At 43.4% G+C, this 23173-nt stretch overlaps 2 protein-coding genes and 2 pseudogenes across 5 annotated transcripts in view; 2 read left to right on the top strand and 2 right to left on the bottom strand.

Moving 5' to 3' along the window:
* SNAPC5 (small nuclear RNA activating complex polypeptide 5) overlaps nt 1-15267 on the top strand; it is a 33338-nt gene extending 18071 nt beyond the window's left edge. The window contains exon 4 of one of the 2 annotated variants that reach the window (XM_053596098.1): nt 14325-15267. The gene's annotated coding sequence lies outside the window, so the exon portion shown is untranslated. Of the gene's footprint in view, nt 1-1694; nt 2936-14324 lie in introns of those variants that run through there. The other variant, XM_053596099.1, reaches the window with a different exon arrangement.
* MAP2K1 (mitogen-activated protein kinase kinase 1) overlaps nt 1-23173 on the bottom strand; it is an 83129-nt gene that overhangs the window by 11946 nt on the left and 48010 nt on the right. For both annotated transcript variants that reach the window (XM_053596095.1, XM_053596096.1), the window contains exons 4-5: nt 17292-17369; nt 15278-15329 (exon numbers count right to left, since the gene is read on the bottom strand). In XM_053596095.1, the coding sequence (XP_053452070.1) occupies nt 15278-15329; nt 17292-17369 (130 nt within the window). The remainder of the gene's footprint in view (nt 1-15277; nt 15330-17291; nt 17370-23173) is intronic.
* On the bottom strand, nt 13386-14343 carry LOC128589184 (UDP-N-acetylglucosamine transferase subunit ALG13 homolog; annotated as a pseudogene).
* Nucleotides 20818-21899, top strand: LOC128589182 (small ubiquitin-related modifier 1-like; annotated as a pseudogene). The gene has a single exon (XR_008380865.1). The product of XR_008380865.1 is annotated as a small ubiquitin-related modifier 1-like (transcript).

Below are 23173 nucleotides of genomic sequence, written 5' to 3'. Positions count from 1 at the left end.
GCGGAGGTTCTAAATTCAGGAAGTGAGGAGCTGACTTTGTTCTTTCCCCATGCCTAGTGTTGGGACATGCCTGACAAACACTTTCTGTGTGAGTCCAGCAGGTACTTGTCACCATGCCTACAGCCCCTCAGAGGACAAACGCCTGGCCCCTAGAGGTCAGGTGCTCAGGATGTGGAAAATGACGCCGAGAAAAGGATGAGCCTGGAAAGGGCCAGCGTGAGATGGCGCCTGCTGGGCCTGGCGGGGCAGCACACAGAGGCGCTCTAACATGCCCTTTTCCACACAGCCGCCCAGTGCCCCTGTCCTGTGCTGGACCGTAGCCCAAATGCTCCCCGTGGCCTGTTTAGGCTTTATGACCAGGCTTTGTTTTAGAGCAGTACTTCTCAACCTGTAGGTCACAACCCCTTTTTAACAATGAAAATACACTGGGGCATTAGGAAGGTTGAGAACTGCTGCTTTAGAGCAAAAGAGCAGCACTGGCGAATGAGACAGGGGACCTGTGTTCAAATCCTGGCCCTTCCACCTGCTCTGCACACAGCCTTGAGCAAGTCATCACATCCCTTCTCTGGGCCATGGTTTGCCCATCACAAGATATAGCCCAGGATCAATGTGAAGAGGAGTGGCATCTAAACAGCACACCATGTTACAGGAATATGAAGAGAGATCATTTCGTAGGTTGCCTTCCAAGATGAGCAATTCATAGATCCAGACACACCCCCACCCCACCCCCGCCACCCGGCAGAGGAGAGCCACCTCAGCCCAGCCAGGGGCTCCTTCCTCTGCTGGCTCAGACACTTCCCTCCATGCTGCAGCTGCTGCTAAGGCCCGGCTGCACTGCCTCTAGCTGTCCCTGTATCCGGATTCTATTCACATGGCAAGTAAGCCTCCTTTTTTCAAACTTATGTAACATTGCTTTCCTCCATCCCTGGCTGACAGCTCCAGCTTTCCCCACCCACCCCAGGGAACAACACTGCCTGGTAAGGCTGCAGAGATGAAAGAGGTTGGAGAGGAAGAGAGGGGAAACCCTGAGGGGCTTTTCACTACTAGGACTGTGTCAGTCCTAGGAGCCAGAAGCAGAATTCACAGCCTCTCCTGGTGACCCAGACGGCCTCATAAGGAGAAGCCATTTGGAGACCTAAATCTATAAACTCCACAGCATGTTTCTGGAGCTACAAGCAGGGATATGCTCCCCATTTCCCCCCACCACCCTTAGCCATCAAAGTCCCAGCCAAGCCCAGCTCTTCTCTGGAGACAGAAAAGGGGCATATGGTATCAGATGAGGCCAGAGAGAGTTCATTTCTCCATCACAATTGGCACCCCACCCTTGCTTTTCTCACAATAGCCAGCCCCTCCCCACGCTGTCCTGTCCCCAGGGATCTTCCCTCTCTACCCTGTCTGCACAGAAACCACCACTCCTCCAGCCAGACAGCCTCTACACATAGTCTGCTATGGCTCCTATGTGCCTTAGAGCAGTCCCAAGTCCCTCTGCCTGGCTTTCCAAGCCCTCCACTGTTTCTTCCTCACCTCTCTAACATCACCTCCCCAACCCCCAAGCAAAAATCTCCATGTCGTCACCTCCTCCTGGGTCAGGCTGGCCTGCTTCTCTAACTGTCCCTGTGTCTTGCCTTCTCTTGTGCTGGTCTGTGCAACGAAAATGTCCTCCTTTCCACCCACCCTCTCACCTCTACTTCTAGGTCCCCAGTTCCTCTGAGTCCCCTTCCCAACTGAGGATAATGCCTCACTCCTGGAGTCCTGGGCTTCTTCCTACATTCTCCTACGACAGCCCTCAAATGTTCAAACACAGATGGAGTCTCTCTACTTCCTGACCCCGCCTCCAGGGCCTGAGTTCTCTTTCTGATCCTTCAGTATCAACACGGTGATGCTGAGAAGAGCCCCAGCAGCTGATGGGCCAGGCTGCTGCCATCTGGAGGAACCACCAACTACCCACCGAGGCCAACAAAGCTTCCCTAGCATCCCTGCAGGATGCTAAGACTTTATACTCCAATCCCGCACCACTCCTGTAACAATAAGTATGAGCAACCCCTCTTTCCTCAAAAATGAACAAGTAGGTTTTGTGAAAAACTAACTAGAAGAAAGTATTTTCTTTTTTTCTTTTTTTGAGACAGCATCTCAAGCTGTCGCCCTGGGCAGAGTGCTGTGGCATCATAGCTCACAGCAACCTCAAACTCTTGGGCTCAAGCCATCCTCTTGCCTCAGTTTTTCTATTTTTAGTAGAGACAAGGTCTTGCTCTTGCTCCAGCTGGTCTCGAACTTATGAGCTCAGGCAATCCATCTGCCTTGGCCTCCCAGAGTGCTAAGATTACAGGCGTGAGTCATTGCACCTGGCCAGAAGAAAGCATTTTCTTCTCTGATATTTTCTGTCCCATAAATAACCACTACTCAAAGCCTCGATTTTTCCCTCAAGAGCACACATCCTGCAGTTTAACTACTATGTTTACCCTGCTAAAACAAGATGTTTGGATAAAATAATTCAGGGGGTCCTTTCTGTATTCTATACTTACAGAGTGCCTGCACTAGGCTATGCTACGACTAAAAAGGAAACAGTCCCTGTACTCAAGACTATCAAGACCAAGGGAGACACAATCCAAGTATCAGGAACATATCACATGCACTTGATGGTTAAGAGCAAAGATGAAGCCCTAGTCAGTATGTGTGAAGGCACATACTCAAATTCTTCCCGCCTAAGGGATTGGCATCCCCTCATCTGATGCCTGGCTGACTAGCCAACAAGGCCACGTAAGCAGATGAACCAAGGTGAAAATCAGCCTCCTGTGTGTTCTCACTATGCCCCCAATACCTTCTTTTTTGTTTGTTTGTTTAGGCTAATATTAAAAGGATCCATATGAGGTGAGGCGAGGGGGCACAGAGGTTGGGCACAGAAGAAACGAGGTGGAAGGAAGGCAGGCCCACAGAGAAGCAAGCAGAGTGACACCTGAAAGCCAGACTTTGGCTCAACTGTGGCAAAGTCTGAATCCAAAAGTGAATAAGCAGGAAAGAAGGAAGAAGAAGGGAGGAGGGGGGAGGAGGAGGAGGAGAAGAAGAAGAAGAAAGAAGAAGAAGAATTAAATGAGATCTTTAAATGGTGACTTTCGGCTTCAAACAACCTCTCCCTAGAATGCTTGGCAGAGCCTTAATGACCCTTCTCTAAAAATAAAGAAAAGGAAAAGAAAGGGACCTGACCCGGATAAGTCAAATCACAGTCTCCACAGAGCCACCTCCTGCTATCCATGGCTTCAGGAAGCTAATTAGGCAGCAAAGATATTTAAAATTCAGAGGAAATCCCAAACCCTTCAATTAGCCATTACCTATAACCTCTTTTTTCCACCCAAACTGCCTTGCCCAAGAGCACTGAAGTGAAGGCTGGGTGGGGGGAGCCTGGGAGACCTAAGAAGAATCCATGACAGCTCTGATTTATGGAGCACATGCTATGCTAGGCCATTATCTTCTTCAATTCTCATAGTAACAGTGTACCTATAAATACCCCCCCAATATTGATGGGAAAAAAAGAGAATGTACAGGTTGTACAGTGAGCTCAAGGTGAGAACTAGAGTGAGAACTCAATCTCCTAGGAAGTGTTGTCTCCACAGTCATAACCAGGGCCCAGACAGCAACCCATAAGGAGTTGTACTCCAAAGTTTCAGAAAAGCCATTATTAAACTGTGGCTGGGGAAGGAGTCACTCACATTGCAGAAACAACGAGTTTTATTTCTGGGAACAGGATCTAACTCAGGGTGGTCTGAAATCCTTGAAATCCAGTTATAAGAGAATTCTCCGCCCCTGTTTAACAAGCCAGGGAGCAGGATGCTTCTTAGCTCCAGCTCATTATCCTCCCCAATGAGGAGTCTGGAATGAGAGGTTGTTTCCCACCTCTTTGTGATTAACAAATGGACTCAAACAGTGAGCTGCCAGAGCAGGCCTGCCAGGTCCTAACAAGCAACTATTTTTATCTCCCTCCACTTTCAAGATTTTTACAACTGGGCCCAGCAACTGCACTTTAAGTTTCTTTTTATCCCTTCCTTCCCAAGCTTCATTAGTTTTGAAATGCTTTAGGTTCTCTACCCTCATGCACCCCTCTACCCATTCACTGTTCATCCCTGACCCAAAAGACATCTCTACGCTGACAATTGAACATGAGACATTGTTGCGGGAGTTTAAGATTTGGTTTCCATCAGCACACCTCATTCCAAAATAATGACCTAAAATTTTAAAACAGGATGTAACAAAAGACAGAACATAATGTTAGGGTGGGGGCAAACAGACAGCCTATGGATCCTAGATTCCCTGATCTCTTATTTCTAACGACCCCATAATAATTTCTGGAAACTGAAACACAAGGATGAAGTCTCTTGCCAAAGATCACAAAGTAACCTTTCCATTAAAAGAAGCCTGCCTTGGGCGGTGCCTGTGGCTCAGTGAGTAGGGCGCCGGCCCCGTATGCTGAGGGTGGTGGGTTCAAACCCAGCCCCAGCCAAACTGCAACAAAAAAATTGCCGGGCGTTGTGGTGGGCGCCTGTAGTCCCAGCTGCTTGGGAGGCTGAGGCAAGAGAATCGCTTAAGCCCAAGAGTTAGAGGTTGCTGTGAGCCGCGTGACACCACGGCACTCTACCGGAGGGTGGTACAGTGAGACTCTGTCTCTACAAAAAAAAAAAAAAAAAAAAAAAAAAGAAGCCTGCCTTAAAGCAGCTTATTTCCCCCAGACCATCTGCATTAGCTCAGAAGAAGAGCAGATAGGAAATCTATCACAAAGCCCATCAACCACCTACAGGCAGTAAAACAATGCTGGCTAATTTGTATACTTAATCATATGCTATTCAAAAGAAATTAGCTAAAAAACCTGTTTTGACTTGCTGAAGGCTAATTTTGCTCCGCAGGAGGGGGTGTGGAGAAAGACACTGGCAAAAGCAGACAGGCCAGTCTTCTGTTCAGTTTTAAATGGTATGTAGGGGAGAATATTTAGTAAGGTCACTGTATTTATGGTGACCTAGGCTCGTCCAAAGTCATGGCTCAGCATAATTCACCAGAAAAGTCTGGAAAAGAGGTCAGCAGAGCACTCACTGGTCATTCTGAGATTGAGATAGCCCATCAAGGAAAGCTTAGATTAGAATGTGTTTAACAATTTAAAGACAGATGTCAGGCAAATACAAGGGGCATTCCTTGTTTACTTTGCTAAAAAAAAAATAAATAAATAAAACTATCTGGGTGGTGCCCCTTAGCTCAGTGGGTAGGTCACTGGCCACATACACCAAGGCTAGAGGGTTCAAACCCGGCCTGGGCCAGCTAAAACAACAATGACGACTGCCACAACAAAAATAGCCAGGCGTTGTGGCGGGCACCTGTAGTCCCAGCTACTTGGGAGGCTGAGGCAAGAGAATTGCTTAAACCCAAGAGTTTGAGGTTGCTGTGAGCTGTGACACCATAGCACTCTACCCAGTGCGACAGCTTCAGACTTTGACTCCAAAACAAAAAACAAAAAAAACAACTATCTGAACACACATACTTCTTTGGGGCAAACACTTCTACCTCGCTCCAACAACAGCTTCCAGTGGAGACTGAATATCAGAGAACCCTGTCTCCTGGACACAGAGCAACGGCCCCCCGACCTAGGCTGAACCACTCACAGCTCCCCATCCACTGGCTGTGGTGACCCCGGCAAGTCTGGGCACAAAACTTGTATTAGTCCAAGCAGAGCCCTTCCTCAGAATTTTCTTTTTCTTTCTTTTTTTTAAAAAGACAGAGTCTCACTTTGTCACCATGGTATCATAGCTCACAGCAACCTCAAAACTCTGGGGCTGCACTCCGGGAGGCCAAGGCAGGTGGACTGCTTGAGCTCAGGAGTTTGATACTGGCCTGAGCAAGAGTGAGACCTCGTCTCTTAAAAAAAAAAAATTGCCTGACGCCCAGCTACTTGGGAGGCTGAGGATTCCTTGAGCACAAGAGTTTGAGATTGCCGTGAGCTATGACATCATGACATCACAGCACTTAGGGTGACAGGGGGAGACTCTGTCTCAAAAATAAAAGAAAGAAAAAAAAAAAAGAATGAAGATGGTGAGAGTCAGACATAATGAACTCTGCCAGGATTACCCAGGAAGCCAACAACCAGGCTGAAAGGAACTTTCTTTTTTTTTTTTTTGTAGAGACAGAGTCTCACTGTACCGCCCTCGAGTAGAGTGCCGTGGCGTCACACGGCTCACAGCAACCTCTAACTCTTGGGCTTATGCAATTCTCCTGCCTCAGCCTCCTGAGCAGCTGGGACCACAGGCGCCCGCCACAACACCCGGCTATTTTTTGAAAGGAACTTTCTGTAAGGTTCCATTCACAGCCAAGAATGCTAAAAGGAGAGGAGGATGCAATGTCATATAGCACATGGTGGGCAGAGGCTCCCTGGGGACCCAGTGCCTACTACCACCACTTCATGACTGCCCTTAACTTCACAAAGCAGTAAGGACTTACCTCCAATTTTGAGATGTTATTTCCAAATGTAAAAGAAAATTCTACCACATTTGTTTCTGATTAATTTTTCTTTTTTTTTTTTTTTATAAATAGGCTTTTATTGTTTTTTTTTTGTTTGTTTGTTTTTGGCCAAGGCTAGGTTTGAACCCGCCACCTCTGGCATATGGGACCGGCGCCCTACTCCTTGAGCCACAGGCACCACCCGTTTCTGATTAATTTTTCATCAAGCCTTACACTCAGCTGAGATGCACCACTAGACTTTATTATTGCTGCTCCACGGTGTGGGACATCATGAGCTGGGGCCATCTTGCTCTGGTCACATGGTGACCAGATTAGATCATGCCAAATTAGATCATGTCTCCTGGAGTCAGGATCCTTAGGAAATTACCTATAACTAAGGACAGTGGCAGTCTCAGCCTCAGGTCTCTATTAAAAACGAGGCCTTGTGCCTAGGTAGAGTGCCTGGAGCCTGTAATCCCAGCCACTCAGGAGGCGGAGTTGAGAGGATCCTTGAAGCCAGGAGCTTAAGACTAGCCTAAGCAATTTAACCAAACCCTGTCTCTTAAAAAAACAAAGGAACAAACAACAAAAAAAAAAAAAGAAGAAGAAGAAAGAAAAAAAAAGAAATTAGGCTTTGTGCCTTGAAAAGGAGCAGGACACAGCTCTCCAGGGATCACCGGGGGCATAGCCTTGGGCCTCAGACTCCTTCCCACCACAGAAAGGGCCATGGGCAAGTCTTCCTGCTTCTCCCCTCCCCACCTTTCCATACCAGTACCTGCCCTGTACTGTCCAGAGACTGTCCAGAATAAACCCCGACCACTTCTCTCCCATCTATCCCCTCCTATCCCTTCACTCTGCTACTATCCTGAGACCTATGTTATCCCTCAGTGGACCTGGCAATAGGCTTCTAACTGATCTCTTCCTCCTCTCCACCTCCTCTTAGCCACAGCAGCCCAAGTCCTTAAAGGACAGCTCACTTCACTTCCCTGTGCAGGAACATTCCATTGCTCCCCATTGTCTATAATAAAATCCAATTCCTGAACACGGCACTGAAGACCCTCCTCATCACTTGAACTATTAATACTTTCATTTCCAGCCCTCACCACTTGGAACCCTTTGTTCTAGGCAACTTGTCCCACTTGCTGTTTCCTGTTAAGGAACATCTGTGTTTAGCAGTCTCTGTGCCATTGTTCACGTGTCTCGCTCTACCTGGAATTCCCTGCCCTGACGCTGCCAATTTCTACCTGTGCTTCAAAACTCAGCTCAAATGCCACCTCCCTAAAGGGATTCCCTAAAGGGATTCTGAGAAAGCCTTCTCCCTCCTTCAACACCCCCTCTACCTCTCTGGAGGAGCTGAGAGACTCATCTATGATCCGTCACTGAGGGTCTAGCAGAGGAAAAAACTGTAGAGAGAACAAGACTCACATTTCTAATCAGGAGGCTAGCATACTGAATTCTAGCTACTAATTAGCCACTTTGCTTCTCTCCATCCTAAAGGGAGGACAGTCTAGATAGGGTCAAAAAAAAAAAATCCCTTCTCCCTACAAATCCACTGTCCCCTTGAAGTTGTTGCCCACACAGAAGTGGGATGAGAGTAGTGGGCAAAGAAGAGAGAGGTAGCCAGGCCCACCTCCCGGATACCATAGGCAACCATCTACAGTTCAGGGAGCAGACGAGGCTTCTCTGCCAAACAGAGGGACTGCGCTCAGGACAAGACCCTGTGTGCCATCTCAGGGAAGCCTGGAAAGATGCCAGAAAAGCCTGGCAGGCAGGACAGTGCCTTGTAAGGAGTGCAGAAGCAGCCACTCGAAAACTCATCATGTGAATCTGCTACAAATGGTTTATAAAACAACAAAACACAAACAAACTTGAGCCACTTAAGAGTTTGCCTGTCAGTGCCAACAAGTTGGAATGAAGTGAGGCAGAGAATTTAGAGCTGACTGCCGCTGGACACTGAGATGCCTTGAGACTCCCAGCTCCCACCAGGACTGGGATCCAAAATCACTCCCACGAAGGCCGCACAGAAGCCTTAAGTCTCATTCTGCCGATCTGGGAGCCCCTGGTTTTACAGAACTCCCTACTCTGGGCAATAAAGGAACACTTTTGGAGTACATTCCAAGCACAATGGCCCCAAGGTCTAAGTTATGCTGGCTCTGAGGAGAGTCACCCAGTATGCCAGATTACAATGGGCTACATCCGTACATGTCCCCTCAGTAGTCTAGGCTGACTTTCTCAGCGCACCACAGTCTAGGTCTGCTCATTCAATACTGGGTATAAAGATCAAGCAGATTACACACAGTGTCATCTGACAGAAGGTAAAGAAACAGAAGTTGAGACATAATTTAATACTGTTCTTAGCATTTATTCATCTTTATCAACCAGCAACTCCAAGGCAGAAAATTTACAGGCTAAGGTATGTGAACCCCATATTGATCTAAATAATGAAATACTTCTCCGGGTCTTGATAAAAATAAGGCCTTCATAATTAGAATAGGCTTAGAAGAACAGCAGGTTGGCAGCAAATCATGCTCTACCCAGCTTGAAAGAGCTGCACCCTAGCACCCTCTACGCCTCTGGCTCTTTAACACATTAACTGCCATGTGAGCTGCATTTAACTTTTGCTAATATTCATCCTGCTTTGTGAAGCATATATAATTCACATATCTCTTGACCTAATAAAACACCGTGCCCCCAAGGCAAACAAATTTTTTCTAATGTGGAAGTCAATGTGTTAACTCATAGCAGGACTCCCTACCCAGGTCAGCTTGGATGAACTGGAGCTGTCCTAAGTGGGAAGGCTAAAGAGAAACTTTGGAGGCTAATTCTTCTCAGAGCCCCAGGGTCAGGAAAAAATTCCGCTCTCCTACCTAAGTCAGCGATCATGTTTTCCTTGAGAACTTAAAGTTGATCCATGTAAAGCTGAATCTTGTGCTTCAATTCTAAAGTTTCCCCTCTCGAGGGATTCTCCCCTTAACTCAGTGGTTTGGAAGACTTTTCCAAACCAGAAAATTAACTAGAAAGTTAATATTTTAGACTTTGAGGGCCACAAGGTAGTCTCTTTCACAAGTAACTATTCAAATTTGCCATTACAGCACAAAAGCAGCCGTAGACAACACTTAAACAAGCATGGCCACATTCCAATAAAGTTTCATTTATGGACACCAAAATTTGAATTTTACATAATTGTCAGTTCAGAATATTCTGAAAACCATTTGGATCTTGCAGACCATACAAAAGTAACAAGTGGGCCAGTTTGCCACCCCTGCCTTCACCGCCTGACTACTGTGAGCCTGTTAGCAGGTTTTTGTCTTTCTGACCAATACTTATCAGAATTTGTAGTGAGAAAACTTTTCTAATTTGCTTGCTTTCAGCATCCACTCCTTCTCCCATCTTTTAGTAACAAAGCCCCCCTTTTAATCTGAAACATGCTCCTCCCCAGAATCATGTGTTACTAACGAGAGGCTCCATCTGTCTTACCAGTGGTGAGCACACAGCCCAGTGTGACCCACCAGACTACGCATGTGAGTGGGCCAGGTGTGGGCAAACGGTCCTGGCAGAGCTAATTTGCCAAGCAGTGGTTTGAGCACAGATATGGATGCTGGAGAGAGTAGGCAGAGCTCAGTGTCTGGGTAGGCAGCACTGAGGACTAGATGTGTTTGGGGCTAGTGAGACCCACCCTGCCCCCAGCAAAGAGAATCTGACTGGAAAGGAGGCCCACACGAGAATGGATAAAGCCAGGAGGTAACCAGAGACCTGAGGATATTATTTCAAGCCCATCTTCATCTCTGCCTTTAGACCCCAAACCAATACTTTCCCTTTTTTTTTTTTTTTTTTTAAGAGACAGAGTCTCACTTTATTGCCCTCGGTTGAGTGCCGTAGCATCACAGCTCACAGCAACCTCCAACTCCTGGGCTTAGGCGATTCTCTTGCCTCAGCCTCCCAAGTAGCTGGGACTACAGGCACCCACAATAACACCTGGCTATTTTTGGTTGCAGTTTGGCCAGGGCCAGGTTCGAACCCGCCACCCTCGGTATATGGGGCCAGCGCCCTACCCACTGAGCCACAGGTGCTGCCCTGTTTTTGTTTTTTTGGTTTTTTTTTGAGACACAGTCTCACTGTATCGCCCTCGGTAGAGTGCAGTGGCATCACAGCTCACAGCAACCTCAAACTCATGGGCTTAAGTGATTCTCTTGCCTCAGCCTCCTAAGTAGCTGGGACTACAGGTGCCCGCCACAACGCCTGACTTTTTTTTTTTATTTATTTTGTAGTTGTCATTGTTTAGCAAGCCTGGAACTAGGTTCAAACCTACCAGCCCTGGTGTATGTGGTTGGCACCCTAACCACTGAGCTACGGGCGCCGAGACTGATTGAGTAATCTTAAACTGGGTTTCTGAGACAATCAAAGAATTCTGACTAATAAATTACGTCACGTCAGATTATGTTTTCAACTTAGCAGGTTGTGATTCATGCACAAAACAATGAAAGTGGTATGTTCCACTATACTCCAGAGTCATTTACAGAGATGTCTCTTACCCGTCAGACTCTAAGAGGACAGAGTTCATTTATGAGCCATCTTTATGCCTACAAGTGATTCACCCAGTACCTTGCAGTTGGCAGGTATTCTATAAATATTTTAGAAATATAAATTACTTGTCTTTGATGGGAAAAGACTATGAGGAGGGGGTGAATAAAAAAAGAGGAACATATACATGTACCTACCCCTGACTATCCACCAGAATGTTACCCCAAGCTTTCAGAGAAAACTTACCACTCCCAAAGGGGTGACAGATCTAATACCCACCACCTGATCAACAGCCCACAAATCACATACACCAGGCTTTGCCCCAGATATTGCTTCTCCATTTGAAACACTCAGAGAAAAGAGAATACGCTATTCTGTTCAACACCAGAATAAATCACCATGGATTCATTCAGCCAGACACAGCTCAGCACTGGGAATGTTAGTTGTAATTATTCCGTCCAAGAAGTTCTGCTCCATGAAGACAGAGACAAATCGTTTCAGGAATGAAGGTGAGGAGTTGCTTATCTCCAGGTTCCCGCCTGGCGTGGATATGTTAACGTAGGAAAGCTACCATGTGTACAACTAAGGCAATGTACCAAACCAGGACCAGGACACACGCAGTTGAAGAGCAATGACTGAAAAACTTTCAAGAGGCTACTACCTAGTTGGAAAAACAGTACCTAAACTATACCTGAAACAATTGGCCTTTCCTCAAATACCAAGATTATTGCACTTCCTTTCACTTAAAAATTTGTAAATGCAGGTATGCTAGCTTTTTTTAAAAACAGGCTCCTACCCTGTAGTGCAAGTTGGAGTACAGTAGCAGGCTCATACCCACTGAAGTCTCAAAATCCTGGGCTCAACCTCCCTAATAGCTAGGACTATAAGCATACATGCCACCATGCCCAGTTAATTTTTCTTTTTTTTATAGAGATAGGATCTTACTATGTTACCCAGGCCTCAAGCAGTCCCCTTGCCCTGGCCTCCCAAAGTGCTGGATTACAAGTGTGGATAACCATACTCTGCCTAATTTTTCTTTTCTTTTCTTTTTTCTTTATGATAAAGAGGTCTTGCTATGTTGCTCAGGCTAGTGTTGAATTCCTGGCCTTAAGTAATCCTCCTATCTTGGCCTCCCAAAGTGCTGAGATGATAGGGGAGAGCTACTATACCTGGCCTTCTAGCTTTTTATTACTGATATATTCCTAAGAAAAAATGTTTAAATCAAATTGATAAAATCTGCTTGTCTTTTTGAAGATTCTATAACTTATATTTGAGGAATCCTGTAGTGAATGCTTTAGAAAAGTAAAGAACTGCCTTTAGAACAACTTGTGTTATAAGTTATTTTTGTACATTACTTTTGCTTAGAGCAGGGCACACCTAGAAACCACTTTCAACCTAATAATTTAAACTCCTACGTGTCACCTCTGCATGCCAACCTGTCTCCAACACCCAGCAGGAAAGAATAGTGTCCCTTGATACCTGCATAGTAGTTGTGAGAGTGGATGCTTCACATAAACTGACTTTGGACTCCTCTGGGAAGGGACAGAGCCCACAGTCTACCCACCTGCCAATAAGGCCAAGAGGGGCCAACTGGGGCCCAGCAGCAACAATGTGGAAGCCATGGACTAAGGCAGCTGCTTTTCCGCTTGACTGACCCAGCTTCCCAACCAGAGTAGCCTTGGTTCCTGCCCTACTAAGGGTTGTTGACTCAGCTTTTTAAAAGATTATCTGAACTTCCCCCAAGATCCTTCTAATAAGTTTTGGGAAGCTGAAACAGAAACAGGCTGGTTTCTGTTGCCCGTAATTTGAAACCTTCTGTGTGCTGGTAATTAGAAACCTCTACTGATTTATCTGCTAACCAACAACTAACATTTACTAAGTGCCTACTATGTGTCAACCCTTGGTATGCATTATCTTAATTAATCCTCCCAACTCTGTAGGTAGGCTGTTTTCTCTATTATCCTCAGGTTTAGAGACATTAAATAACTCATCCAAGGTCACACAGTGAGTGGCACAATAAGGATTTGAATCTTGAACTGTTGTTAATATGATGGAGTAAACAAAACGGGCCACATGACTTTGTAGCTCCTCCCAAGAACAGTCTTAACTCTACTTTTTGAATCCTGGATTGATCACATGGCTTGCCTTAGTTGATAGGATGTTAACAAACCCAACCCAAGCAGAGGTGTAAAAAGTGCTTGAGTGTTGGGGTTTGCTCTCTTTTGCTACTGGAAGCCCTAAGACCAGCTTAGGAAGAAGCTAGGTCTCACAGAGGATAAGCAATTACATGTGAAAAAATGCCTGCCAACTCACAGGAAAAAAAAATCGTTTAAGGTAATAAAGTGTTCTTTTAAACTACTAAGTTTTGGGGTAGTTTGTTACATAACAAAAGGTAATTGAAGTAATCACTAAGCTATCTCTAGCAAATATCAACAAATAAGAATAAAAATTTTAAGCAGAGAAAAAGCCTCTCTACTCTTCCCTGTTTTGCCTCAAGGACAGAATGAGAAGAAACAGAGATTAAATTTCATCAGAAGGTAGAATTTATTTGACCGAAGGTAGAGCTAGCTAGCAGTGTGGAAGACTAAAGACAGGGAAACGTGCTTTCTCTCATTTTTACCCTAACTCAGGTTTCTAGGAATTGTCCACTCCCCCCTGGCTTCTTGCTCAAAAATCAAGTCATACAAAAGTACCATTCCACAGACCAGGCCTCTCGGCAAATGCTTTTAGGGCTTCTAGAGAAGACTCAAACAGCACACATCTGACTAACTATATTTAACGCTCCTTGTCAAAGTCTCCCAAGTTTTGTTCGTTTTTTCATGATTCCAAATCCACTTGGGATCATAGGACAAAACCTGTGAATGCTCACTACATATTGAAGATCAGGAAAAACCTAATAAATGTACTAAACTCTAATTAGGATTTGGACCCAAATGCAAATGTGTACACCACCACATTTCCTATACATTCTATAGATATAGGAAGTTTATTACATTCTACAGATAAAGTTTATTCTGCAAATACATGTTTAATTTGATTTTACCACATTTCATAGGCTGGATTTGGAGGGATGTTTTTAAAGTGTTGAGAGCTTATTCAGTGTTTATTTTTGTAATCCAACAACTTTATCCAAAAATGCAGACAATTTTTCTGGCTGGCCAGGAGGGCAACATTTCCATGTTGATAAGTCCACTGACTGTAACACCCAGGAAGCTGCTGCAGGCGTAGCAGAGGCGATGCCCCTCTTTGTGTGGCTGCTTTGCTGATTCTAGTTGATGACTGTTCATCAACTCTTCATCTATAACCACAACAAGTGGCTTTCCTTTTTCCAGAGTCTCCAAACAGCTTCCTGCCTCTGTGTAACTAATGACATGATCTGCCTTCTGAAGGTCTTCTTTTAAGGAATCCTTGTACCTCACGGCTGGTGGGGCTGGGAGAACCTCAAGCGCTATGGAGAAGACCCTCCAGAGACAATGCGCTGTTCAAGGATGCCAGCGAGAGAGCGCCTCACCGGCATTGAGAGCGCCAGCCAAGCTCTACGGACGAGCGGGGAACAGCGTGGGGGATGGGCAGGGCACAGCAGCTCTAGAGTCGCCAAGCTGAGGCAGAGGCCCCGACTACCAAGACACCAATAAATGGAAAACTTTTCAACTGTTTTCTATCTTCTTTTGCTCAGCATAAATTTTTTTTTCACGAGTCATCAAAGTTAGGTCTATCAGTAGCCTATTCAGTTTTATCATTTAAAGTATCTTACCATATGGATATACTACAATTTATCTCTTTGCCTGTTAAAGGAAATTTTAGTTGTTTCTACTAGAAACATAGCCGCTTTAACCATTTGTGTACAAGTCTGTGTGAATACATGTTTTCTTTTATCTTAGATGAATACCTAAGAGTGGTAAGTGTATGTGTACCTTTATTAGTAGAAACCAGAGTGTCTTTTATAGTCAAATTCCTATGCAGCTGATTAGTTATAGCATTGGGCCTATGCCCAACCTAGTCCAGTGGACAGACAGTGACACCAGGGCAACTAAATTCTGGCTGAGGCTAAACTAAGCCTAGCCTGGGCCTGCTGGGTGACTGCCTATTACAGCCCCAGGTAACAGGTGTACCAAGACCAAAACAAGAGTAGGACTTTCTGCCCCAGTCATCAAAGTGAACAAAGACTTGTAATACTTTAATGTTATTAAAAGGCTTTTACACAAAAAACAAAATACAAAAAAAGAATCAACAACCTTTGGATTTGAGTTAAAACTTAAAACATAAGTAGCAAGTAATTTCTTACCTCTGTGCATAATCTTGTGCTTCTCCCTCAGATATGTTAGACCTTTTATTACCTAGAGGAAAGGGAAAGTAAAAAGATCGGAAATAAAAACTATGATGCTTCTAAAAACACTCAATTTTTAAATAATCTGGAAAATATTTCATCTATCCTCAGAAATTTGCCAAAAACCTTACTTTTTTTTTTTTCTGAGACAGTCTCACCTTGTCGCCCTCAGTAGAGTGCTGTTAACATCATAGCTCACAGCAACCTCAAACTCTTGGGCTCACGTGATTCTCTCACCTCCGCCTCTTGAGTAGCTGGAACTATAGGTGCCTGCCACAATGCCCAGCTATTTTTAGAGATGGGCTCTTGCTCTGGCTCAGGCTGGTCTCGAACTGTGAGCTCAACCAATCCATCTGCCTCAGCCTCCAAGAGTGCTAGGATTACATGCATGAGTCCCTATGCCTGGCCTCATTCCTTTTTTTGTTTCACTTTTTAACCTGCTTTATTAAGCAACCTCTTTTTACATGGTATATAGAGTAATTATTTTTAAGTAAAACTATCACAAGTTTAAACAACTTTACAAAAACACTACCCTTGAATTCATGTGTTTCTAAATCTGCAATCTGAAAAAAGTTTTCTGAGACCATAAATGGGAATTTTCTTGGATACTTTGTCCTAAGACACAGATGTTCATGTAAAGAAGTCACTTTTCTCATTCTAATGAGGTGAGAGAGAGAATATGGTATCAAGATTTTACATAGAGAAGATTCTAGTGAGAAAACACTTTTTTTCTTGTAGAGACAGAGTCTCACTTTATTGCCCACGGAGAGTGCCATGGTGTCACACAGCTCACAGCAACCTCCAACTTCTGGGCTTAGGCAATTCCCTTGCCTCAGCCTCCCAAGTAGCTGGGACTACAGGTGCCCGCCATAACACCCGGCTATTTTTTTGTTGCAGTTTGGCCAGGGCTGGGTTTGAACCCGCCACCCTCAGTATGTGGGGCCAGCGCCCTGCCCACTGAGCCATAGGTGCTGCCCCTTTTTTACTATTTTCTATTTTTTTGACACAGAGTCTCATTATGTCACCCTCAGTAGAGTGCTGTAGCATCACAGCTCACAACAACCTTAAACTCTCTTGCCTCAGCCTCCCAAGTAGCTGGGACTATAGGCCCCCACCACAATGCCCACCTATTTTTTTTTTTAAATTAAATATTTCTTTATTATTATACTGTGCTCAGACTTGGCTGTAGGAGAATGAGACGTTTCTAACTGGAGCAAAAATTAGTCCTGTGGGCTCCAGAAATAGGACAAATGCAACAGAGTCTGTTATGTTATGTATATTAAAATTTTTTGTTGTTGTTTATATCACACATGTTTAAATTTATGACAATGCTTCCTATTAAGATGTTAAGCAATTGTTAAGAATTTTTTGGAGGCAATTCTCACTCAGAATGTCTTGAGTTCACAGTAGTAAAGCATCACTAAAGAAACTTAACAGTTTTCTATAAATTTAATTGCTGCCTTGGAATAATTATGTCTAGAAGACAGAATACTCTATATATTTTATTATCCATTGGTTTCTTTTTTAATAGGTGTGCTGTGCTTTGTACAAGTCAATTATTTTTGATAGTTTCTGTAATTAATATTTATTTATTTTCTTTTTTTTATTAAATCATAGCTGTGTACATTGATATGATCATGGGGCATCATTCACTAGCTTCACAGACCGTTTACCAAGTTTCACATATACCCTAGTAAAATGCACCGCTGGTGTAATCCCACCAATCCACCTATTTTTTTGTTGTAGTTGTCATTGTTGTTTTAGCTGGCCAGGCTGGGTTCAAACCCACCAGCCTCGGTGCATGTGGCTGGTGCTTTAACCACTGTGCTATGGGCACCAAGCCAAAACACCACTTTTTAAATAAAATTTCCCATCATTGACTTCCTGCCTTCCTCCCTTGTCCATTTCTTACCAATTCATTAACTTATTAATGAAGAACCTGGCGGAAAAAAAAACTTCATAACATACTCACAGCAATGCTAACTTTTCCTAAAATTTGTTCAGGTATTCTTCCAGCTTTCTTCAGGACTTGATCCAAGGAACCTCCATCCTAAGAAAAAGAATACCAGAGCATTAGTGAAAATGTATCTAACTATTCTTTCATGTGCTAAACTTCAGGGGGGAAAGTGAAATCTTAAACTTCATGAGGAAAGTGAATCTCACACACAGCAAATCCTCCCAGAAAGTCAAGGGTAAGCATCTACTGGTTTGTTCCAGACATCAAACAACATATGACTGCAAAACATTGTAGGAGGTGTCAAAGCAAGTAATTCAAACCATATTAACATCATTAAACAAATCACTAATTCAGTGGTCACCAAAAAAAGGCTTCAGTTGCAACAATATGGCATAGTGGTTTGCAAGTGCAGGCTCTTGGAGCAAACTATCTAAATTTGCATCCCACTTACTATCTAGAGGACCTTGAGCAAGTTACTCAACTTGTGAAATGAGGATAATAAGGCTCAGCACCTGTAGCTCAGTGGTTAAGGTTCCAGCCACCTACAGCAGGGCTGGTGGGTTCGAACCCGGCCCATGCCTACTAAAACAACAATGAAATAGCCGGGCATTGTGGCGGGCATCTATAGTCCCAGCTACTTGGGAGGCTGAGGCAAGAGAATCACTTAAGCTCAAGAGTTAGAGGTTGCTGTGAGCTGTGACGCCACCGCACTCTATCGAGAACGACCTAAACTCTGTCTCAAAAAAAAATGAAGATAATAACCAAACAGCTATTACAATAATCATAGGGCTATTATAAGGATTAAACGAACACACATAAAGCACATACATTAATGTATGGTGCATAGTAAGTACTCAACAACGCTAATTATTTTATTACTATAGTAAGTTATAACTTACATTTGCTATTATCTTAACAAATCATAATTAATAAAATCCAAAGAAAAATGTCATAAAAAGCAATAATAATTTAATCCACAAACTCCTACAAAGTGCCACGAACTCTGTCTGCTTCTATGGGGAATACACATATGAAAAGAACTAGTTAGGCCAGGCACCGGTGGCAAAAGGGGGAGGACCCCTTGAGCTCAGGAGTTCTAGACCAGCCTGAGCAAGAGTGAGATCCCATCTCTACTAAAAATAGAAAAAATTAGCCGGGCACTGTGGGGAGCACCTGTAGTACCAGCTACTCAGGAGGCTGAGGCAAGAGGATTGCTTGAACCTAGAAATGTATAGAACCATTTCTATAAAAAAAAAAAAAAAAAAAATTAAAAGTGTGTATACTCACACAAAATCAAAAATGTTAACCACCTATCTAGGCAGTAAGATTATCAGGGAGCTATGATTGTGCCACTGCACTCCAGCCTGGGTGACAGCAAGATCCTGTCTCTAAAAATAAAAATAAATAAAATTACTTTCAGAGATAGAGATAATTCCTTAAACGTCAAATTGACTTCTAAAACCTTCTCTCTATACCAAGCAGTTACTATCATTATCAAATGCCTCTGTATAAGGCACAGGAATATGGAAGGATGAGAGATAGAAACCACCTCAAGACACAGATGGAACAGACTGCTTGGTAAGACAGAACCTATTCAGAAAAAGCAAGGCACCTTAAATCCTGCTCTGAAATAAGGCCAAGAACAAATAGTTGAATGAAGACAATAGACAGTGCTATCAGTGCTCAAAGAAGAAAGTGATTCCCAGATAAAGTGGCTTAGAGAAAGTCTCAAAACAGTAGTGACAGGGAAGTAGAGGCTTGGAGGTGGGCAAAACCTGCTTCCAAGTCACCTAGCTTCTATGAGGCCGCCGTCAAATGTGAGGTCATGTACAATACATAACATGATAAACAAAAGAAGCTAAGAACACAAACCATTTCTATTAAAAAAAAAAGCGTGTATACTCACACAAAATCAAAAATGTTAAAAAAATGTTAACCTCATATCTAGGCAGTAAGATTATCAGGGATTTCTGTTGTATGGTAGTTTCTTCTTTGTGTTTTTTTATTATTTATAAATTTTCTATAATGAGTAAATGTTTTACCTTTTTATTTACTGAATTCATTTATGAAAGTGGAGAAGAAAATAAAACACTTAATAGTACTGAACACCCATTGTTTGTAAAGGCACTGTAAGGTTAGATACAAAACTACTTTCTTTCTAAAAGAAGAAAGTAAGACTCATTCATACAGATCGACCAAAAATATTACCTGAAAACAATGCTAAAAATAGATTATTGACTTAAAAGGACAGTTTAGACCAATCAATTTCTGTTATAGTCAACTCTGGATCATAGATGGTAATGGGGAAAAAAAATGGTACAGGAGTGGATTCTTAAATGCAGCACATAAACATCCCCCATTATGTGTGACTTCTGACCATAATAAACTTCCTAGTACAACTACCCAACAGTGGGTGAGTCAACCAAGGAGTACAGGGGACGATCCTGAAATTCAGCCTAAAATTTCAAATATGCCATAGTAACCACCACACAGATAGAGGAGTATAGAATCATGAATCTAAAACCAAACAGAACTCCCCATAAACATCCTTTCCAAGAGCCCTTGGAAGAGCCCTTATCCAGGCTCTGACCCAGCCTGAGTTTCCTGCAATCAAATCAATCCTATGATCCTGGCGGCCTTGACAATGCCACAGGTCTACTGTGGCCAAAGCAGGACACCACCCCACCTGGGGAACCACTCCCAAGCCAGCAGGCTCCTCTCAATTTCCTTTACCAATGGGAAGAGAGATTCCAGTACACAAAGTTCCCAAACTATTTCCATTTTGCCTCCAATTGAATATTATTTTTAAGCTCCTTTGTTTAAATAGCTTTGCCTAATCACCAGGGAGGACTACCTACTTAAAACAAGGTAACAAAGCCACTCTGTCAAAATCAGATTCAAATGAAGTAGAAAAGCTAACCCTGTGGTTCCCAAGTTCCTTCCTCCATTTCAGCAATGGACAGCACTACCTCTCATCTTGCTTTATACTTCCCTGGGGGTTGGGTAAGGTAAATATTTCTATTAAAAAGAAAGAAATATTGGCTATCTTCCCTTTAACCTCCACTGAGTTACAAGCTGTTACAGTATGAACAATGGAATTATGAAATGCAAGGGACACGAGCCAGTCAGGATTAACTAACCCTACAACCTTCTAATTCTACTTCACTGTTGCCAAGAACTTGCCTTCACTGACTAAATAAAGCTGCTAAAATGATACTTATTTTTAGAAGCCAATTATTAACGAAGTCAATGGTGCTTTTGTGAAGGTTTTCTATAGAAAAGACAAATGCTTTATGGAAATAATAGCTCAAAAGCTTTTACTCCTGCATGAGAACCATCAACTCTGAGTCCTCAGTTCTCTGGTTGCTCAGCTACCACCTAAGCAGAAATCTACTTCCCCAGGTACAAAAAGCATTCCTGGTCTGATGGGGGAACATCCATTTCCCCGGTGGGTCTCAAAATTCAGACTGAGCAGTGCACACACAGCTTATTTTTCGAAAAGGTCAGTCCCTGGCTGAGTGCTTTAGAAGATGGGGCTCAGACAGCCTTGGTGTTGTGCTGTGGGGAAGGGAGACGGATTTGTAAACCCCGGAGCGAGGTTCTGCCTACCCGAGGCCGCTGCTGTGCGGAGACCGTCGGGTGAAGCCACCGTCATCATGTCTGACCAGGAGGCAAAACCTTCAACCGAAGACTTGGGGGATAAGAAGGAAGGAGAATACATTAAACTCAAAGTCATTGGACAGCAGTGAGATTCACTTCAAAGTGAAAATGACAACACATCTCAAGAAACTCAAAGAATCATACTGTCAAAGACAGGGAGTTCCAATGAATTCACTCAGGTTTCTCTTTGAAGGACAGAGAATTGCTGATAATCATACTCCAAAAGAACTGGGAATGGAGGAAGAAGAGGTGATTGAAGTTTATCAGGAACAAACGGGGGGGTCATTCAACAGTTTAGATATTCTTTTATTTTTTCTTTTCCCTCAATCCTTTTTTATTTTTAAAAAATAGTTCTTTTGTAATGTGGTGTTCAAAACAATTGAAAACTGGCACCTCATCTCTTTAAAACATCTGGTAATTTGAATTCTAGTGCTCATTATTCATTATTGTTTGTTTTCATTGTGCTGATTTTTGGTGATCAAGCCTCAGTCCCCTTCATATTGCCTACTCCTTTTAAAAAATTACATGTGTGCACAGAGAGGCCACCATTTTCTGGACTGTGCATTTTCAGGCTTGTGGTGGTGATAAATAAGATCAATCAATGCAAGAAGTATTCATAATGACTTTCCATTTGGCCCTGAAGTTCTAGCATGTAATTGCTTCACTCCTGGACTGTGACTTTCAGTGGGAGATGGAAGTTTTTCAGAGAACTGAACTGTAGAAAAATGACCTTTCCTTAACTTGAAGCTACTTTTTAAATCTGAGGGTTTGGACCAAAAGAAGAGGAGTATCAAGTTGGAGTCAAGATTACAGATAAGGTGAGAATAATGACTAACTCCAAAGATGGCTTCATTGAAGAGAAGGCATTTTAAGATTTTTTAAAAATCTTGTTGGAAGATCCCAGAAAAGTTCTAATTTTCATTAGCAAATAATAAAGTAATTCATGCAGAAGTGTATACAACAGAACACTGCTCTTCTTGGTTTTATTTGTACTTTTTGGCCTGGGATATGGGTTTTAAATGGATATTGTCTGTACCAGCTTCATTAAAATAAACAATATTTGTAAAAATCAAAAAAAAAAAAAAAAAGAAGAAGATGGGGCTCAATGAACACCATTGGCAAAGTTTACTTTAAAACACATCCCCCAAAATGATTTGAACAATGGATAGATGATCAACATATTGTAAAGCAAATATAGCAAAATGTTAGTTGTAGAAACTAGGTGGTAGGTTTATGAGTTGGGTATATACCACATAATTTTCAACTTTCTCTACACTTGAAATTTTTCGTAATAAAGTGTTGGGGAAAATGTTCACAACACAGAATACCATGCAAAGACTATGATGCAAAAAGGACAAAAGAACCTCAGAAGTTGGGATGTGCTTATAGAAGAGAGCTCTTTACCTGACACCACCTTTGAAATGCTAAAGTGAGGTGAAGCAGGAAGTCCAAGAGTTTTCCAATTAGGGGCAGCTGAGATTGGGGCTCTCCTGCAAGAGGACCTGCTCAGGGAACAGGAAGTGGGGAGAGTATCCAGAGATAGAGCAGAAAGCTACTCTGGCACTCATGGCTGCTTGGACTTCAGGCACACTGCCTCCTATAGAGTCCTATCGAGACCCTCTGGCAGGTCTGAAACTGTTCCAGTTGAGACAGAAGGCCTTATTGCAGATTCCAAAAGCCTAACTCTTCCCCCATTGAACCCCATCCTGGCTATCCAAATTCAGCCATTCAACACACACCACCTGACCCTCAAAAGATTTTTCCTCCTAGCCTCTGATAGCCAGTTTTTCAGGCTCAGGCTCCCCAGGGTAATTCCAGAGATATTTTTCCTTTGGAGATTGGTTTGAGGACATCTCACTATTCCAAAAGAGCCAAATCCATGGCTGGGATGAAGTGGAGGGAACTGAGCTGCAGCTACTGGGAATGGACCAAGAGAATGGAAAATCAGCCTCTGTCATGTCCAGTGTCACTTTCTCCTCCTAGAGAGGAAGGCTTAGGGGAAGTGGGCACAGCAAAGGATGTGATTAAGACCCATGTCCACAAATCCAGGGTGAATAAATACGGATTCCAGAATGAGGAGGCCTCCTCAGCATCTCAAAAGCAGTCGAAGGTGAGACAAATAAAAAGACTGTCCTATTCGCATAAAAGAAGGACATTCAGGCTGGTAAAAGAGGTTCCCATGGGGTCTGAATAAATGTATAGGCCACTGGCTTTCAATGTTTGGGGCCCAATCCTAA

Source organism: Nycticebus coucang, chromosome 6 (genome assembly GCF_027406575.1).
Source record: "Nycticebus coucang isolate mNycCou1 chromosome 6, mNycCou1.pri, whole genome shotgun sequence".
Lineage (NCBI taxonomy): Eukaryota > Metazoa > Chordata > Mammalia > Primates > Lorisidae > Nycticebus > Nycticebus coucang.
The sequence above is the reverse complement of the archived record's forward strand: the minus strand, read 5'-3'. Positions and strand labels throughout refer to the sequence as shown.